Source organism: Triplophysa dalaica, chromosome 14 (genome assembly GCF_015846415.1).
Source record: "Triplophysa dalaica isolate WHDGS20190420 chromosome 14, ASM1584641v1, whole genome shotgun sequence".
Taxonomy (NCBI): domain Eukaryota; kingdom Metazoa; phylum Chordata; class Actinopteri; order Cypriniformes; family Nemacheilidae; genus Triplophysa; species Triplophysa dalaica.
The window spans coordinates 20,405,492-20,425,606 of record NC_079555.1 but is presented as its reverse complement, the minus strand read 5'-3'; the positions used below and the strand labels follow the sequence as shown (position 1 = coordinate 20,425,606).

At 41.9% G+C, this 20,115-nt stretch overlaps 1 protein-coding gene across 5 annotated transcripts in view; it reads right to left on the bottom strand.

Moving 5' to 3' along the window:
* The window catches only part of gse1b (Gse1 coiled-coil protein b), a 170,534-nt gene that overhangs the window by 2,708 nt on the left and 147,711 nt on the right, over positions 1-20,115 (bottom strand). For 4 of the 5 annotated variants that reach the window (XM_056765597.1, XM_056765599.1, XM_056765600.1 and 1 more), the window contains 13 exons: positions 16,597-16,808; positions 11,956-12,122; positions 10,869-11,057; positions 10,538-10,717; positions 9,983-10,314; positions 9,422-9,758; positions 7,923-8,527; positions 7,124-7,236; positions 6,604-6,865; positions 6,404-6,517; positions 3,714-4,076; positions 3,316-3,594; positions 2,917-3,020 (listed from right to left, as the gene is read on the bottom strand). In XM_056765597.1, the coding sequence (XP_056621575.1) occupies positions 2,917-3,020; positions 3,316-3,594; positions 3,714-4,076; positions 6,404-6,517; positions 6,604-6,865; positions 7,124-7,236; positions 7,923-8,527; positions 9,422-9,758; positions 9,983-10,314; positions 10,538-10,717; positions 10,869-11,057; positions 11,956-12,122; positions 16,597-16,808 (3,257 nt within the window). The remainder of the gene's footprint in view (positions 1-2,916; positions 3,021-3,315; positions 3,595-3,713; positions 4,077-6,403; positions 6,518-6,603; positions 6,866-7,123; positions 7,237-7,922; positions 8,528-9,421; positions 9,759-9,982; positions 10,315-10,537; positions 10,718-10,868; positions 11,058-11,955; positions 12,123-16,596; positions 16,809-20,115) is intronic. The other variant, XM_056765598.1, reaches the window with a different exon arrangement.

The window sequence follows — 20,115 nt, the reverse complement described above, 5'->3', positions numbered from 1 at the left end:
AATCAAATCTTAAATTAAAACAAAGAGTTGTGAAGACGGGAGTGGCGTCGAATCTACGTAGAGCGGCAGCTCTTAAAGGGCTGTGACTCCTGTCAATAATGTTAATCACAGAAAAATAGAAAATGGGAATTTAATGTGTTTTATAGCTTTAAGGATAATTCTTCTGTATTTCATTTCTGTATATTTCCTACCTGTTAGACATGATAGCTCTCAATTATACTTTTGAATGGCTATAATTAATGTATTAAATTGATATTTGGGAAATCCCATATTAAATGGGAAATCGTCAAATCTTGCGCAAGTCAATTATGGATTACCTCAGGGATCGGTTTTAGGACCCTTGCTTTTCTCCATATACATGCTGCCCCTCGGCAACATTATTAGAAAACATGGAATTAGCTTCCACTGTTATGCAGATGATACTCAGCTATATATCTCATCAAGACCAGATGATTCCTTTAAGCTATCCAAACTGGCAGAGTGCATCGAGGACATAAAACATTGGATGAGTAGTAATTTCCTCCTTTTAAACTCTAGCAAAACAGAAATATTACTTATAGCACCAAAATTAAGTAAACCGAATATCTCCGATTACAGCCTGCAAATTGAAAGCTGCACTGTTACTCCAACAAATACAGTTAAAGACCTAGGCGTTATATTAGACGGCAACCTGTCATTTAAAAATCACATCTCAAATATCACAAAAACAGCCTTCTTCCACCTTAGAAATGTTGCCAAATTACGAAATAGTTTATGTGTTGCAGACGCAGAAAAGCTTATTCATGCATTTGTGACCTCACGGCTTGACTATTGTAATGCTCTACTTAGTGGTTGTCCTGTATCATCGATAAACAAACTACAGTTAGTTCAGAATGCAGCTGCCAGAGTTCTTACTAGGTCAAGAAAATACGATCACATAACCCCAGTTTTATCATCGCTTCACTGGCTACCCATTAAGTATCGCATTGATTTTAAAATTATTTTAATTACTTACAAAGCCCTGAACGGTTTAGCACCTACTTACTTAACCGAGCTTTTATCACGTTACAACCCATCACGCTCGCTGAGATCTCAAAACTTAGGACTTTTGACAATACCTAGAATAACAAAATCCACCAAAGGTGGACGAGCTTTCTCATACGTAGCACCTAAACTCTGGAATAGCCTTCCTGATACTATTCGAGGGTCAGACACACTCTCCCTATTTAAATCTAGATTAAAGACACATCTTTTCAGCCAAGCTTTCACTTAATGCATAGTTAATGAACAGCAGCTACGCTAATTATTCTCTTTATTCTCTTTCCGCCTCTGCCTCGGGATGCCCATCCCGAGGTAGGAAGAAGTTCCACCATGTCCAGACGACCGACAGATGCCCATCCCCAATTTGAGATTACACCAGATACAGCTGCAGACTGACTGACCATCCCAGCTCCATCTAAGGCAATTCCACCAGCTGCCAAGAGAAATATGACCATCGGACCATCCCAGCTCAGACCACTACATCCCCAACCAAGAGCAAAGACGGACTATTTGTCTTATTAATGCTGAAGTTACAATATTTGGTATTAAATGCTAAACTAAAATCACATGTCACCAGTCTGAGTGCAGCTATGACAGCCTGGTTTCTCCCGAGGTTTTTTTCTCCATTAATCAATCATTGGAGTTTGGGTTCCTCGCCACAGCAGGGCAGTGTTGGCCTGCTCACCGGGAGACTGCATTCATTCATTTATTTATTTAGAAATTAGATGTTATTTATTAGAATGAACTTACTCGTTGTATAAATACCATGCACTGTGCTGTTTTAACTTTTCTGTTTTCCTGTTTGCCCCTGTAAAGCTGCTTTGAAACAATACACATTGTGAAAAGCGCTATATAAATAAACTTGAATTGAAACTTGAATTGAATTGAATATTTTTTTATTTATTTGAAGAGACATCAGCAACAGCACTAATATCAGAATATTGGCTTTTATTCATTAAATGGAGCTGTTACTGAAATCTGTTGTTTCTACATTAATTTGAAGATTAAATGTGAAATTATTAGATTGTAAAGTATATATTAAAACATTCTTGTTATGTGCGATTAATCGTTTCATCGATTGACAGCACTACTTTTTAAACATAAATATATGGCTTGGTCTGCTTAAAACGGAAGCAGTGGATGTGCATCCTGGAGGAATGTTGGAAAGGTCACGTGTCGTAAGCGGAAGTTCTGACCCAGTGTTTACGCGTGTGGAGAAAGAAGAGCGTTCAAAAGTTCTTGGATGTGTTCTTACATGTCTTTTAATGTTTCAAATGGTCAGTCCGTGTGCATATCAGGGATGTTTAAATCTTTTGAAAACTACGTCACGTGTAACCTTTCCAACGTGTTTGTGTACTGGCGGCAAGGTTGCGAATAGCAATGTTGCGAATAGCAACCAATCGCTCACTCCACCCCTCCTCCTCCCTTTCGAAACACTACAATGGCTGACAAAAAAATGGACGAATTCCATGCGAGGGGACCCGCGTTGTATGTAGATAGAAATAGGTCATTCTGAGGTAGTTAAAACATAACCCTTCATTGTGTAAGCTCTTTATACTCCTATGAACACATAGCTATGTATATTATATTACATTTATATCAATAGATCATCCCAAAAAGGACACACTGGACCTTTAAAGTGCATTACATGGATAGGAAGCCTGGACACCTTTCCTTAAAAGCCTCAATTAGTTTTCGACAAAAGAAATAAAAACTTATGACAATGTGGGTACATGTTCATTTTAAAGTGAACTACTCCTTTAAAGGTTTGTGAGGTGTTCTACAGAGCATCACTGTTCATCAGCAATGTTTTTGTTAGTTGTGGTGTGGACTTGGTTATCGTAATTGTATGAACGCCCCCAAGGGGAGGTGAGTGTGTATGTGCTCGTCTCTTACCCCCATCGAGTGTGAGAGCTGTTCTGCTGTTAGGCTGAGATTATAGTGATGTGTCTCCAGCCATCTACACTGACTGTGAAGAACCTGCCTCTCAATGCTTTGCTCTGGAGATAGAAGAGATCACGAGGTTATGCATTGTGACAGACAGCTGGGCCGAAAAGTGCTTAAGTAACAATGTCATCTACTGGACAGTACCACAAAACTCATCACGCAGTCTGCAGAGCTAAAACATGCTGGCATGCAATAGTGTCACAGTAAATCAAAGGTAAACTCATTTGTTCGGGAACATTTGTGAGAAATAAAGAACGATTTTTCAAGATTACAAAACATTCTGTATCATTTTGATTAAGCATTAGAAAAAGCTCCCTGCAGTCCCATCACTGGCACCAAACAGCTCACCTTCTGCATACTCCTGATAAGCTTCAAAGATGGCTTCAATGCCCTGCCACCTGGGCGGGGAGGCTTCCTCCTCCTCTGACTCATATTCCTCATCCTCAGACTCCTCCTCAGCGGAGAGCTCCTGGTGTCTGGGCGGTGGAGGGCCGTGCTGGCCGTTGGTCTGAGAGGAGGGCTGCGAGTGTGCTTTCGAGCGGCCAGGTGTGCTCTGTAGCTCAGGAATGTTATAATGCACAGAGGAATCTGCTGCATGGCTCTGCACTGAAGTGACTGAGGCACCACCTGATGGAGGAAGTGATATTTGCAGAATTACATTTTGATTTCCATAAGCGGTTCATGCCTTCTGTGTTGAGAGTGGGTTGAGTGTGCATGCTAATAAATGATCAGAATTCGGCAACTACCTTTGCTCCTCTGCAGGGCTTTTTGTGTGGACTGCAGCACAGACTCGTGGAACTGCTGGGCAAACTTCTCCGCTGTAAAACTTTCCCAGGGTTTGGACTTTCCGTTGACACCAGCAGAGCGCTCTTTAGTGAACAGCGGCTGTCGTATACTACTCAGTAGACTAGAGCTCTTGCCCGGGATGGGGTCACTGACTCTGCCCTTATCAGATAACACAGCAGGCAGGGGAGGCTCTTTCGGTCTCAGGGGCTCTGGGCTGGAGAGGGAATCCGTGGGGGGCGGGGGCCCAGACACACAGGGGGACGGACTGAGGGGTTGTCCGTTCGCTAGTTCGTCATATTGGACTGGGGACTGAGACGATTGGTCTGCAAAGATCAAAGGTGGAACATTACACAAAAAATACTTGTGTCATACATTAAAGGGGTGATATGACATGATTTCATGTTTCACTTTGATTTAGTGTGTTGTGAAAAAGATGTCGAAATTCAAAAAACGATTTACTCTAAGTAAAAGAGAAGTCTGATCCAGATCTGCCTAAAACACCTCGATCAATCACACCCCCCACATCTCTACATCAGTGTGTGGAAATGCTTGTATGACCAAATGTACATGCAAAGAAAGCGGCGTAGCTTCAGTTATTGTCATGTCACAGCAGAAATGCATAGTTCCAGCATGAGAGTTGCATGCTTTGTGCTTTCACACACTGTCTGCCCTCGGCTGCGCTTGCATATGTGATTTTGATCCGCTCGGTCATGATTTACTCTGACACTGCTGTCCGACTGTTTTTAGGTGTTCACACGAGATCTTGGTTTTATGATGTGAAACAAATTCCCTTTATATTCACTTAAAACAAGATATGACATGTTTAAAGGCATTCATTTCAAAACGTTCACTGATAGTTTAACATAATAAAATAAAAAATAAAAAAGGCCTTAAACATTCTCATTAACGTAAACATTTAAAACTGCCAATCTCATAGCGTGTTTTGCTAAAAGCAAGCGAAGCCATGATGTCCAAGCAAGTTTTTATTAATCGTACATAAGAAGTCGTTAATTAATTGTATTTTAATAGAATATTAAACATGTAAAATTTCTTTAAATACGGAAAACTACCTGTATCGGTAATGAGAAGGGAAAAAGTTGTGTACACAGCGTGACAAGAGAATATTATGTTTTTAACTAGAAAAATATAATGTAATTGGTTAACTTGATGAAGTTGATGTGTTCCTTCACATAAAATCAAACTTAATATCAATATCTTTGTGTCCTTAAAAACATTGTGGAGGATCAGAATATCAGTCCTGGACACTTCTTTGTTCCACTGTTTCTTCCTTTTTATTATACATGATAAATGTTCCATCAATCTTTTTTTGTCATTTTTTGTAATTTGAGAACATTGAGTAGATTGTAGATACTAATTGTTTTTTTTACAATATTTTAAATTGATTCTATTTGAACTAAAACATATAATGCACACAGACAGGATGTGTTACGGTTATGAGAATTTCAGCAGAAAAAGCAATAAAACACATAAATAGTTAATTCCTATGTCAAATCTAGGTTTTGTCCAAGGTAGACAACACAATTATCTTTTAAGACATTTTTTGTGTTTTCCAATTAAAATCTTTACTGCCATGATGTTTCAGTGGTTTCGTGAGAATCTTCCTTTTGCAACAGTGAGAGGAGAGATGAACTGTCAATCGGCCTCGTCCTGGAAGTTTGCGGTTATGGTACGGAGCTTAACATTTCCACCACACGTATACAGCCAATCACGATGCACTGGGTAACTGGCCAATCAGAGCACACTTAGCTTTTCAGAGCGATTAGTTTAGTCATAATCAACTTGTTTTAGAAAGGCGGGGCAAAGAGCAGCTACAATAATGTATGATATGTGAGAAATAATGAGTTTTCTCAACCTTAAAGCATATAAACACATTGTCTTACACCAAAAACAAAGTTAAAGGAGTCATACTCTGTATCTCCTCTTTGCTCCGCCTCTCTGAAACGCACAGATTTTTTTACGAAGCTCAAGGCTCTGAAAAGCGAGGTGTGCTATGATTGGTCAGTTAACCAGTGCGTAGTGATTGGTGTAATACTGCAAGCGTGTGACGGAAATGTCCCACCTTACTTGAGTATACATTTGGGCGGTCTTAGTCAAATCAAACCACCAGCTGATGTAGATTTGATGGGGTGTGGTAACACAGGTGTTTCAGGCAGGTCTGGATGAGCATTCACTTTTAGATAAAATGCATCTTTTGTTCCCACACTTTCATTTAGCAATTGTACGTGTCTAATACATGCATGAGCAACACATCAAAGACACAGAAAAACATGTGTTCCTGCCATAGGACCCCTTTTAATTATGTTTTTAATCATGTAATATCACCCAATTAAAAACATCTCAAAAGCAATTGGCCAGCTTTTCTGCACAGGATGAGCACAAGTTTCTAAAAGCTCTCCAATAGGTCAAGGTACAGAAGAACATTTTATGGTCATAGTGGTCAAGTAAAGCCTTTGCCAATTGCATATTTCCTCTTTCTTTCAAAAGGCAGAACATCCTTATGTTTCCAAGTTTCCAACTTAGTGATTTCCACCTTATAAATTTCCACCTCATAAAAAAGCGAGTGAAATGAATGAGCATGGCTTGCATAACTCAACAGTCGCTGTTTGGGCAAAAACTGGTGTGAGCTTACCGGCGCACAGGGCTTCAGGGCTCCTGCACAGCGGGTGAGGATTGTGTCTGATGCTGTCCAGAGTAATGTTCTTCTGTCTGATGGCCTGCAACAACTCCTCAGCCCTCTGGTTATCTGAAACACACGAGAGACATCAAATAAGCATCGCTAGTAGCTCAAGTGAGAGCTGGCATGTGGATTAAGTCAACTGTGTGTCGTACCTTTCCTCTGCTGCTGTGTGATGTGGTTGAGGCTGAAGATGGTTAGGAAGCGCTTCTTGTCCTCCAGCTCGGAGCTGTTGTTCATGTCCTCTGGGGTGAAGCGAGTGCTCAGGGGAGCAGTGATGGGCCGTTTGCTGAGGATGGCTGGTGGGGAGGGACTCCTCTCTCTCAGCATATGCCTCCTCTTTCTCCTCTTTACCTCCATCATCTCCTCTCGACGAGCCAAAGTGGTCAGACCAAATTTCTGCAAAAACTGCACCTTCTACAAAGAGAGAGAGTGGGGTTGTAGCGTCGTGCATTTAAAACAGGGACAAAGTTGAGCTGGATGCATGATCCTCTATGATTCACTGCACCAAAAAAAACACCAGCAAAGCATCAAGCGTACATGGTGGTGATCAGTGGTGAGTGCATCTTTAATGGTATTCAAATCTATTCATGGAGATGACCGATTAGAAGTTCATGGTGCAATGCTTTATTTTGTAAAGAACGGGCGGTTGGGTGTGGTGTTGTGCTTGCTCACCTCAGTAGAATCGTCTAGTTTGAGAGGCGGTTGGTTGGCGACCCTCCTGAGATGAGCTCTCACCTCTTCTTCATCACTCTCATCGTAAGAGTCATCCAGCTCATAGTAATAACCTATACAAAGCATCAATTATCACTCAACGACTCACTGAGTGTGCATTACAAACCATTTAAGCTTTACATTTACAAACATTCTAATTTTATAAATGATCCCTACAACAACACGTTTCTAATCGCGTTACTTCAATGTTGTTTTGTGAACAGTTAACTCTTTCCCCGTCAGCCTTTTTGGTCATATTTACTTACATATTAAACAATACACCAAATGTAAGAACAGAGTTTCTGCTTTTAAACATCATTTGTTTTATTTGATCACCCCTTAAATGTGGGTTGGTTTCTTCCAAATTGCAACAAGTTGATTAAACAGCTGAGATAATCAGCATTCTAATGATGGACTCATATCAGAGTCAGGACGATGAATAAAAAACAGATCAAATATTTACCGTTTCTAGATTCAGAGATACTGTGCTCTTTCAGAAAATGTGTAACAGCGCCACCTGCTGTACCACAGTGAAAACAGACACAGAAATTTCTGTGTTTGGCGGGGAAAGAGTTCATCACAACCTCTGGCAAACGTTTTCGAAACACCACTCTTTGAGGATGTTCACCCAACTTTTCTATTGTAACTGCCAATTCTTAGTCAGTTTTGGCACCAGTTATTGGAAAACCAATGGCACAGCCTCTAGGCACAGTACATTTTCGGCATCTGATAATGTCGTTTTCAGCTGTTGAACATGTACCTTTCTCTCGGGCTTCTCTGCGTCTTCTCTCCTCCAGGTCCAGTTTGCTGATGGCTCGTCTGTGCTGCTGCAGAAACTCATCGTACACTAACAGACCATCAGGCGCGAGACGTGAAGGACCCTGGAGGCCCATAAATGACCCGCTGGGCCTAAGACTCGTGCCCAACTCTCTGTATGCACCAGACAGACTCACTGGCCCCCTATGCTGGTTTAGGAAGCTGTGGGTGGATTTCTCCAGCTCTACTAAAAATGTGTTTGGCTCAGAGAAGCCACTTGGTCGGACAGGTGGATATTTGTCCAGATCGTTCCTTTTCCGAGGTCCCTCTTCCAACTTTTCTGGGTTGTAATGGCGTTCGTGTTTGGATGGCGGTACAGGAAGATGGTTGATATCATAGGGACCTAGGCCTGTGTGGTCATGCAAGGGGCGTCTGGAGTCAGTGGTGGTCTCTATGAGCGATGCGGGGTTCCAGAGTGTGGTGGGTGGAGGGGCGCGGTCTCTGTGCTGGTGCTTTGGGGAGATGAGAGGGGGTGGAGCTCCCAGGTGAGGAGGTTCTCTGTCCTCCCGATCTCTGCTGCTATTCTCGTGTTGGTCTCGTGATACAGGTCTATGAGAGGGTGACATACTCTGCGGTTATCACTGGCACACAAACATCACCAACAAAATCAAAGCAGGCATGCAACACAACTCTCGTGTTTAACCAGAAGGACTCAAGTGGTCTGTGCAGATTTTTACATCCTGCACTAACAGAATTGTCACGTAGGCCATTGCTCGCATTCTGCGGGAAGCCCATCCCTAACACACAATATAACATACTGTGCAGTGTATTTCAGATCAATAAATATATACTTTAAGACTTTGGCATGCGTAGGTATTCTTGCTCCTGGTAAGTGTTTCGCTTTTTCTTTTTCTTGCTTTATCCCAGAATCAAAGTTATAAGATGACTGTGAATATTAGTAGATTACTGTTGACATTGGTATGAAACAATCAGTGGCATCTTTGTTGAAGACTCTCTATCAATAGGCTCAAAGCTCAATGTGTACAAAAATGAAAAAGGAACGCAGGAAAACTTAAAGGGATACTTCACCTGAAAACAGAGAAATATATTTGGAAGAATGCTTATAACGAAACAGATCTTGCCCCCCATTGACTCCCATAGTAGGAAAAACTATCTTATCATTTGTTTGTTCTGTTGAACACAAAAGAAAACATTCTGAAGAATGTAAGACAGCAAACAGCTGTGGGGTACTTTTGAACACCACTGTATTTTTTCCTACTATGGGAGTCAATGGGGGGCAAGATCTGTTTGGTTATAGTGTTTTGGTGTTTGGTTATAAGCATTCTTCCAAATATCTTTCTACAGATTTGAAACGCATCAAAGGTGAGTAAATGAAGTCAGATTTTTCAGTTTGGGTGATGTATCCCTTTAAACTCAAACAAACTCAAGCTGCATCACACACACGATATCTAGGGCTGAAACATTTGTAAACTAATGTCTTACCGGTGTCCTTCTGTCTGCATGTCACCCCCACTCTCTCCCGGCCTGCCCAAGTCCAGATGCTGCTCCAGAACCTGCTGACGGAACTCAGACACCTGGTACTGCCTGTCCTCTTTCTCTTGTCGTAACTTCCTTTGCCGGGCTAACCAGCGCTCTTCCTCATTGGTGCGCTGCAGCATGCTGGCAGCTGTCAAACCGCCGGGTCCCGTGCCTGCGGGGCCCAGGTACAAGCCATGGGCAGAGACGAGGCTGGGCACAGGATGATGGGTGGAGTTTAGAGGGTGGTGCAGACTAGGTTGGATGGGTTTAGGTGTGGAGAGGGTAGGCTCTTTGGTTTTATCTGGAGGAAATAATAATAGTTACTGTTAGCTACTGAGATTAAAGCACAGCTATTAGATGTCAAACAGATGTCAGACTTCAACTCTTAAAGACATCAAGGTCAAATTTGCTGTGACGTGCATCTTACACAATGTTAGTGTTTAAACCACTATGAAAGACATTGTTTTAGACACTACTATGTCTTTGGCACATGATGATGGTCATGTTGTGAATAAAGCGCTGTACCAGCTCTGTTCGCGGGGATTCGGTCTGTAGGTTTGGCTCTGTCGTCTGCAGGGCCCCTCAGCGCATGAAGCTCCAGATAGTGGCTCTCCATGGCTTTCTCCCTCGCTGCCCTCTCCTTATGGCGCTCAAGTTCTCTCTCCCGTTCCCTCTCACGCTCCCGCTCCCGCTCCCTCTCTCGCTCTCGTTCTCTCTCCCTTTCACGTTCTCTCTCTCGTTCACGCTCCAGCTCTTTCTCACGCTCCCTCTCTCGTTCACGTTCTTTTTCTCGTTCGGCCTCTCTCTCTCTCTCACGCTCTCTGTCTCTCTGCCGCAACTCGTCCTCCATCTGGAGCCTGTGGAAACACGCACAGACATTAGCTCAAATGACACTCCAATACATGTAGAGTAAAGTGGTGGTAACAGATGGTAGCGTGGACTTTGAAACGCACCACCAGGACGCACTTCAGTGATTTTTTTATTCTTTTCGTCGAAGGCTTATGCCCAATTTCCTAACATATATACATTGTGCTTCATGAATTTCACACATGAACATGTATAATCAGTGCCAGTAGATACCTCTCGGACAGACGCTCGGACTGAAGGCTGGACAGTGTCGGGTGGCTCAGGTCTCCAGGGTAACGGACCCCCGGCAGGTGCATGGGTACAGCTGATGGGTGTAGAGGGGGTAGAGCGCCCCCTGCAGGCATGGGATAAAATGGAGACCTCAGTGCTGACAGACAGAACGGATCATCCATTCTGAGAGAGATACAGAGACACATTACAGCCTTACATTAGGAACAGTAGTTTTACATATGAGAAACCATGTCATCTTACCGAACTGCACTTGTATCTATTGTATGTTCAAATGATTACAGAAAATTGACCCTTTTTGTGTTGCCATCTATACCTGTAGTGTGAGAAGGAAGGGTGGGGCAGATATCCAGTGTGGTAATATGCTGCGGCGGTGGCAGGATCCAGCCCCAGTGGCAATGAGGGCATGCGGAGCTCCTCGGCTGTGGCGTAAGGACGGAATCCTCTCAGGTACTCCTCTGGAACACTGCCCGGGGGCATGGCATGAGACATCTGACGGGGCAGACTGACAGTAACACAGAGGAAGAGACGTCAGTGGAATAGAGCCGATAAAACCAAAAGATGATGAGAGTGTATATACTGTATATAGAAAAGAATAGATAGGATGTCAAATGTATGCTGTGTGAGTGCTTCAAAAAAGTACAATTCTGCTAAAAAACGGCACATGCAGATAGTTTGCCCAGAACACTTTCAATCCACCAATCATTTATTGACCGATATTGCTATCGTTTAAATATTTGATGATAGATGTCCTGAGAGAAATACGTTTCAATTTACAATAACAATTCTCATCAGAACAGTTTTGGAGTCAACGATATTAAGGGATTCACGATTCACCTCATCCTTTAGATGACTGTGTATGAGTGATGGCGTGTGGATGTGAGACTTAGGGGCTGTTTACACTAGACTGTTTTCAACTGAAAATGCCTTTTTCATTTTCATGTTAACTGCAAGATGGAACTTTCCGATGACATCACGCGCATGCGTATTAAACGCTCGGTCACGCGAATATAGCCAAAACAATATGGTGTCTTCCCGCAGCTTTCACTGCTATGTGTTAACGTTTCCCCAACAGAGGGACACACTATTTACACTCGCCAGACTTTAAACACACATATCCATCCACCAAGGGTATTAAAAAGCACTTTTGCCTTATAAATCTGCATGCGTATGTGCCATGGCACGTCCTGTTTCTTTACACAACAACATCGCCATCCACTGGTCTGGCTTGCATACTACAGTGTTCTTATCTGTTATCCTGGATCTGTGTAAATGCAAAGTTTTGATAATGCTGTCTTGTGTACGTGAAACTTTTAAAAAAATGCAAAGGGAAAACTTGGCGTAAACGTGGCTTTTGTGTGAGGGTACAGATAAAAGATGATTTTAAGGTCAGAAATACTCACTTAAGAGGCTGAAAGCGTGAATCTTGCATCACAGATGCAGGGGTCAGGCCAAATGCATAAGGGTTTCCAATCAGGTGAGCTGGGATTGTGGGACCTCCTTTCTCCTGGCTTGCAGAAGTCTCTGAAGTTAACCTGTCACGACTGATGCCGCGATTCCCAGACTCGGCCTGATGAAAGATGGGCAGTCTGTGTTAGAAGTGTGCTTCTTTCTGTGTTTAAAACACACTGAGCACAGAGAAGTCTAGTCATTTTTATGTGCTTTTTTCCACAATTTATGATTGCGTTAAAACAAACAAAAAATTTGAGCCTTAAAATATCTTCTTAATAACAATTAAAAATATAAAGCTATTTAAATTCTAAGAATAACTGAAAAACAGTGCTTAAATATGTGAACATTGTTTCTTGCAATATATGAAATCTTTTACAACTGACAACTAGTATGTTTGTAAAAATGTATAACCGATGTTGTGACTTTCTCTTCCCTCCATCTTCTGCTGTGCACCTCGCTTAGCTTCGTAACAAAGCAACATCACACTACGCACCCCCTGAATTCTCGGAACCCTTGTATTCCTCTCTCAAGCTACAAAATGGTTACAAAAAACTAGACCCAACAAGTGTCCTGAACAAAGATATAAACAGCTAGGTGATTTCATCATAGCCATTATTTTAAGTATTTACTGCCCTACGTATAACAGCAGACCATAATGGATAATGCTAAAATACTAAAAGGGTGTAGTCCAGTCGCAGCTGATATCCTTGTGGTTAAGATCAAGATTTTATTTTTGACATACACTTTATAAACATGTACAACTTGCAGTGAAATGTTCATCTGGTATACTCCAAAGACTGTGCATATAGAAGATAATAGAAAACAGAAAATATATGTAAAAAAAGATAATAACAATGTATTTACATACTATCAAGTTAAAGGGTTTTCACTTACGATAAATTTAGGTGTAAAAAAGAGATCAGGGTTGAGGTTGGCAGCGGACAGCAAAATGTGAAAATATATATTACAGTTTTATGAGTGCAATGGTAAAGTGCAAGTGCAAGAGCTGGTGAGTGACATTACACTATCAGAGTCCTTAAAGTGCGGGATGTGTCCATATTAAGTAGTTCAAGGGCTTGGGGGAAAAGCTTGAGCCTCTCTGTTTTCGCCAACAGACTGCGGAAACATCTACCAAATTGCAGTAGACAGAAGAGAGGATTTGCAGGGTGTGGAGTCTTTAAAGATTTTAGCAGCCCTGATTTTGCATCGCCTGTTGAAGATTTTCTGGGCAGAAAAGTTTCCATACCACGATGAGATGCAATATATGAGTCAATATACTTTCAGTGTCACCCGTATATTTTCAGGATCGCAGGCAAGATCCTCATTTTTCGCAATTGTCTTAAATGGCTTAGCCGTTGCCTGGATTTTTTCTCCCGTGTTTGTGAGTGTTGAGTCCAGTTCCAGTTACTCTCTACACCGGTGTGCCTCTGATGTCTAGTGAGATATAGTGATGTAGATGGAAGTCAACCACCAGTTCCTTGGTTTTGCTGACATTCAAATAGAGACAGTTGACTCGCACCACAATGTCACATTCACTACCTCGTCAACGTAGGCCATCTTTTTGTTTTTAGAGTTGAGGCCCAATATGACTGTATCATCCGCAAACTTGATGATAGAAGTGGATCTATGAGAGGACACACAGTGTGGAGAGAGTAATGCAGAGGACTCAGGACGTACCCCTGTGGCACACCTGTACTCAAGGTGATAGTATTCGAGATGGTCTGGCCGACTCTCACAACCTGGGGTCTGCCTGAGAGGAAGTCTAGAACCCAATTGCAGAGGGAGACGTTAAGACCAAGGTTCCTGAGTTTAGCGGCCAGTCTGTGAGGATCTATAGTGTTAAAGGCTGAGCTATAATCTATAAACATTAGCCTCACATAATTTCCAGGGTTGTCGACGTGAGTTGGAGTGGTGTGAAGAATGTGAGAAACGGCATCTTATGTAGATCTGTTGGGACAATAGGCGAACTGCAGAGGGTCTATGTTATCCGGAATGCAGGAGCAGATGTTGTTTTTAATTAGCCTCTCAAATACCTTCGTAACCAGTGATGTCAGGGCCACAGGTCGATAGTCATTCAGACAAGAATGATGAAGGATCTTTTAAATCACATGGAGACAACAGACTGGATAAGCAACTTGTTGAAAATCAATGTAAACAAGCCAGTTAGCTGATTGGCGCAGCGTCTCAAAATTCGAAGTACTCTGACATATGGTGCTGTTGCGTTCAGGTCCCGACTCGTGTCCTTTGCCTGATCCCCTCTCTCTACCACCTTCACTTTCTGTCCTCTCTCTCCTACTGCACTAATAAGGGTAAAAATGACAAAAAACTGTGTAACTGTCTTTTAAAAAAGAAATCATACATGCATAGCGATCATTTAAACGTGCAATGCTGCTGTCCTGTCAATGGTTCCCAGTTACACACAGCAGGAATATCTGCAGTGAGGGAGTGATCTCGAGGTGACATTCCTACATTTAAATGCAAAAAGGTTGGACATGAGCTACATGGACATTTAAGCTGGATTTTTACTCGAGTGTTGGACCTATGCCTTAGCCTCTAAGCCGTAGCCTACGTGTCGGTTTTCACATATACTTCTATGTCGTTTGTCCATGTCGACAGGCAATGACCACAGGGCGTCAGTGTCCACACACGTGTTTGCTTGTGAATTTTGTAGCAGATTTGAGATGTTTAATCCAGAAGCACAAATATTTTACTTTAATACTTCATTTGGAAATGAATTTGAGTAAACATGACTATATCGCAGAGTTTTTTTAACTGAGGGAGGGGTTCAAACAGACCAATCTCAGCAATTGCGGTCCGCGTTGAGTTGACGCGTTGTTACTAGTGGTGGGCATAGATTCATTTTTTTAATCTAGATTAATCTAGATTAATTCCAAAATTAATCTAGATTAATCTAGATTAAAATGGTTCATTTGAATTCTGCCGAAGGCATTCAGAATATGTGTGCTACCCAAATAATGACTAAAAGTAAGTCTTTGAGAACGGGTTTCTCAAGCCAGGTGGCGCATTAGACCAGGGGCTCATCTCCTGTTTCCAAAATGCATCACAAACTGCTTGAGAAAGCTGTTCTACTATGATAATTGGTGATGAAAATTAAATTATGTTCAATAAGATGAACTTGCGTTTACTTCCGCATTAGCTAAGGGATGATTTCCGTTTAGGTGGTACTTGAGACTGGAAGAGCTCCTACAGTACATTTACATTTAGTCATTTAGCAGACGCTTTTATCCAAAGCGATTTACAAAGAGTGAGGGAGCAACAAGCGATATGTCATACAGGAGCCATAATACATTAGATCTCAATACAAAGTTACTGGTTTCAACTAAAGTTAGACCACTACCTGTTGAGAGAAAGTGTTTTTTTTTAAACCAATTCCGCATTGCACAAGGTGCAAACAACGTTAGTCTTGTCGATGTTTCTATTGGGAAGCTTCTTAAAAATTAATATTCCCTGAAGCAAACCCGGCGGCTTCATAGCTGCATCCATGTTAGCACGTCACGTTTGATGCGGTAATTTCACAGTAACGTTATGTTGTGTTCAGACCAAACGCGAATGGCACCTCAAGCGCGAGTGATTTATATGTTAATGAAAAGAGCCAATAGACCTACTTGCTAAGCGAATCGCGCGAATGAAGCCCTGGTTATGAGATGATGAGGCGGCGAGAATGAAGCCCTGGTTATGAGATGATGAGGCTGCTTCTGCTTCCGCGAATGACGCGAATCACGCGAGTTGAAAAATCTCGTTCTCGCCCCGTACAGTGCAGTTAAGCTGGTATACATCCGCGCTAAAATATCAAGGTGAAAGTCATCATAGCTTGCGTAGTATAGACCCAGCTCACAACCCAACTTTGAGAATAGATTAACGGCGACATTTTTTTTAACGCGCGATAATAGTCTCACTGCGTTAACGGCGTTAACGGCGTTAACGGCCCACCACTAGTTGTTACATATGTGATAACTCAGAACAAATAAGATACAGCAGGTTGTCAGCATGAGAGCAGCAGTGGCCACTGAAAGCAAATAACATAATCTGTCAACCAAGCGCACACAAACAAAGGCGGCACTTGTCTGAAGGGATCAAAAGGAGAAATGCAGGCACAGATGTTCATAGCCATTGTTATGCCATTTTTCAACACTGGTGTCAGGGGGCGGTACAGGGGGTGTGTGTGGTGGGATGGGTCACCAAACATATGTCACACATACTAATCGCATATAAAAAAGCATCCACCTGTACAAGCCATGAACTTACTAGCAGCCACCTGCTTGTTTATTCACTCACACCAGGCACTAACTATCTCGATTTTTATAAATCATTCTAAATTCAAGAGACTAGTGAAGCCCACACCACAACTCTAACAAACAAACGGAGGAATAATATCATCGGCATCACTTTCCACATACGTCAGCCTATGCAAATCATGAATTTTCTTACTTGTCAGGGTCTACTGAATTCAGGTTTTCATTTGTTTGTGTGCACATAAAACCAGCCGCTAGAGTTTAACATTTTAGCTAGGTTGCTGAATAAGAAAGGAAGTTGCCTAAGTAGACAGGAGAAAGTGAGGTTTGGCTTTTTACCTCTCGAACTGGTCGACTCTCACTTCTCCACAGGCCATTGACAGTTTTGGTGGGGGCGATGGTGACCACGGGTGGGGTACTGGGTACACTGTGACCACTGGGAGGCACGATAACCGGACCCATGGGGCCACGCTTGGGTGTACTGACAGGGGAGCTGTGGTTAGTGGCCGGAGACGAGACAGGAGATGACTCACTGCTGATCGAGGATGCTGCTAAAACACAGAAAACAAAACAGTTAAATCGTGGATTATTGTATTTCACGCTTTGAATCAAGTTCCTACATCGGCTCACAGCGTTTCAAACCTGTTCTAGATTGTCTTGGTAAACACAAGTGGACAAACAGATGAGGAAAACACCTCGCAACTAATAAACTGGATTATCGATGGCCAGTTTTTTATTAAACAAATAATAATGCTAAATACAAATCCTTGAACTGTGCTTTTTCATGAATTTTTGGTCTGACAAACTGATTGTGGGCATGCCCAGCAAAAATGTTAACTTATGCAAACATTTGATATTCTGCACAAAAGTTGTTTATTTAAAAAAGAATATAAATATATATCAATTAATATATAATACTGATTTGAGGTCCATAGGAAATGACAACATGACCATGGCTTTCAACAAAGTCAGTGTATGCACATCTCTGCTGTCCACTGACTGTCATTACAACCCTCAGAAACACACACACACACACACACATTTCATCTCTCACACCCAACAGAAAATGACTGGGGCTGTTCATCATTACAAATTTGTGTGACCTGACTGTTTTCACACCAATACATTTCACACAAGATAACATTTCACTCTTTTACAGAAGATGACAAAGTAGGGCCAGGTAAAGTCTATTGGTTTACGGTGCATGTGTAGATTTCTCTGTGGTAACCAGGTATGATGTATAAGAAGACTGGATAAAGACTGACAAGAATGATTGTCAAAAAGGTATAGTTACCAAGTATAGATGTGAAAAAAGTCATCTTAGCCCTATGACTTCAAGCACTAGAAATGCATGCAATGGTGACACCTATAAAAATTGCACCTTCTCTGGAAAACCATTAGGAGCTGGTGTTCTCTGATGAAAGCTTTTAAGAAAAGCACCACAAAGGTTTCAGTGGATCTGGCTAAAAAACACAATTAAACGTGCATGCAGAGAGCCAGATAGAATAAGAAAGAGAGAGAGGGGAGAGAGTGTGTGTGAGGAAGAGGGTGGTGTCCTCACAACAGCAATTAACAGCTGAGTCCCGAAAAGATCTTTGAGTGCCTCTTCCTGTCTCGCTCCGTCAATTAACACAAGCTCAGAATCTCTCGCACACACACCCACAGAGAAACAACACAAAAAAAGGAACATTTACAAACCCTCCGTTACCAGAAACTGTAACAACAATAACCAATGGATAGCTTCATGATGCCGTGGAGGGGAATTATGCTCGTCTTAACGTCCACAGTTGATTTAAATCAACCCAACGGGACTCGGAAATCATGTTCTTTCTATATTTCTGTGTGTGCTCGTCCAAAAAACAATACCACTCTTCATGTCCCCCTCCATCTTAAATGCGTGTTGATCAAAAGACAGACTTTAGTGTCTTAGCAGAGATTAAAACCACACACATCTCAACGAGTCCTTGTGTGTTGTTGTCCCTCATGCAGGATTCATTGGCGTCTTTTCTTTGAACCTCAGCCACCCTGAAACACACACAGGGCAGATGGGCCTGACACAGCATCTGAGTCCCGGCAAACTGGTGTGTATATACGAGATGCTAATGATATTCAAATATATTCAGTGTGATGTGTCTTTGCAAGCTGCTTTCAGAGGAAGCCATACCCAAATATGGATGAGAAGCCCCCAACACTTCCTGTCACGCTCTGAATGCCACTGAACTGAAGAGATTTGACACTGCACAGAGATTTTGTGTGATTAATGTGTATCTCTGTTCCCTGTGGGGTCCTCCATTAACCCACCTCTTCCACTCGCTGCCCACACACACCTGAAAATTCAAAGACATGCACACATACAACATCTCTTCTTCACATGCACAAGCTCATACAAGCAGAAAACATCCTGGCCCTTCACACACACAAACAAACACACACTTCCTGGGCTGCATTAGAACAGCATCAGCAGTTAATTAAACATCCCATTTCACACCTGCTGTGAGAGCGGCACTCAACATGCCTGGCTCCATATGCTGTTTCTGCACTCTGCACTACATAGTTCAATAGGTGAAACAGCAGATACGACGACCATTTCCAACACACACACTGTCATTGTTATAGTTATATATCAGCTGGAAAAAGTTGTGAGTAATGCCAACCATATCATTCCACTCTTATTCCCAAGGTGCAATGTTCCGGTTTCTCTCGTGAAACCAACAGGTAAGTGACTAAAACTTCAATTCATCAACTGGTCGCTAGAGGACGTACAAAAAGATTTTTGATTTATATAGGATCATTTTGCCCTTCATTACAACTGTGAAGGGGGTGATTTTTTAAACTGATCCATTTAGATTATATTAAGCCTTAAAACTCTGCATAATTAAGGGCATGGCCACTTATTCAGCTCCACTCACATCCTGCCTCTTTGCCCATTTTCGATTATCAGGGATTGACACATGATAACGCGATGCCAAGATGGCGACCACCAGGTCCGCCTACTTTAGGCTTCAACACTGACACTAGTCCATATTTTATACATTCTTTGATAATTCCTCTGCATATCATTATAGTTGTGATGTGTGGACCACAGGCTGTAGTTTGCCCACCCTAGAATAAAGAAGGGGTGTCACAGTATACCAGTATTGACAATAACCATTTTAATAAAACTCATGAAAATAGATATTCACACATATATAGAAAACTACACTTATAATACCAGTGTAAATTGTGTAGCACCCGTTTAAAAATTTGCCTTTATTGGCACAAATTAAAATGGTAATAAACTTGTCTCCCTAAACTCATATTTTTAGGGTGATCCATTAGGCAAAAAGAGAGAACAGTTAACAAATCAAATTAAGATGAATTGGACTGATAGCATTATTGGTAGCATTGATATCGTGACAGCGCTAGCCCCATGACAATATCTATTCAGCGAATGTTATTGTAGGAGTTGTATACAGCCTTCGATGACTAGGTGGTGGTCCAGAGCCGTCCCTAAAATACACAGAATCTGGGACAAAATATTTACGCCATCAGACCACAAGGCAAAATTAACACACATCTTCACATCACCAATGCTCCTATCACCAAAGTATTACTAAATCCAACCGTTTATCACCGCCCACCCCTAGTTTTTATAAAATCCATCACTGAAATGCCGTGAACAAACAAACTACTGACTACTCTCACTAGCGCGTGGGCAGGCTTTCATTTGACTTGCCGAGCATTTATGGGATAATTGCCCAATAAAAGGAATAGGATCCATGTTACGAAACACGATCCACGTTAAACCAGCACGGTTAACATTTTAAAGAAGTCACAATGATTAAATAAATTGTAGTGTCTCGGCATCAGTCCCTTTTG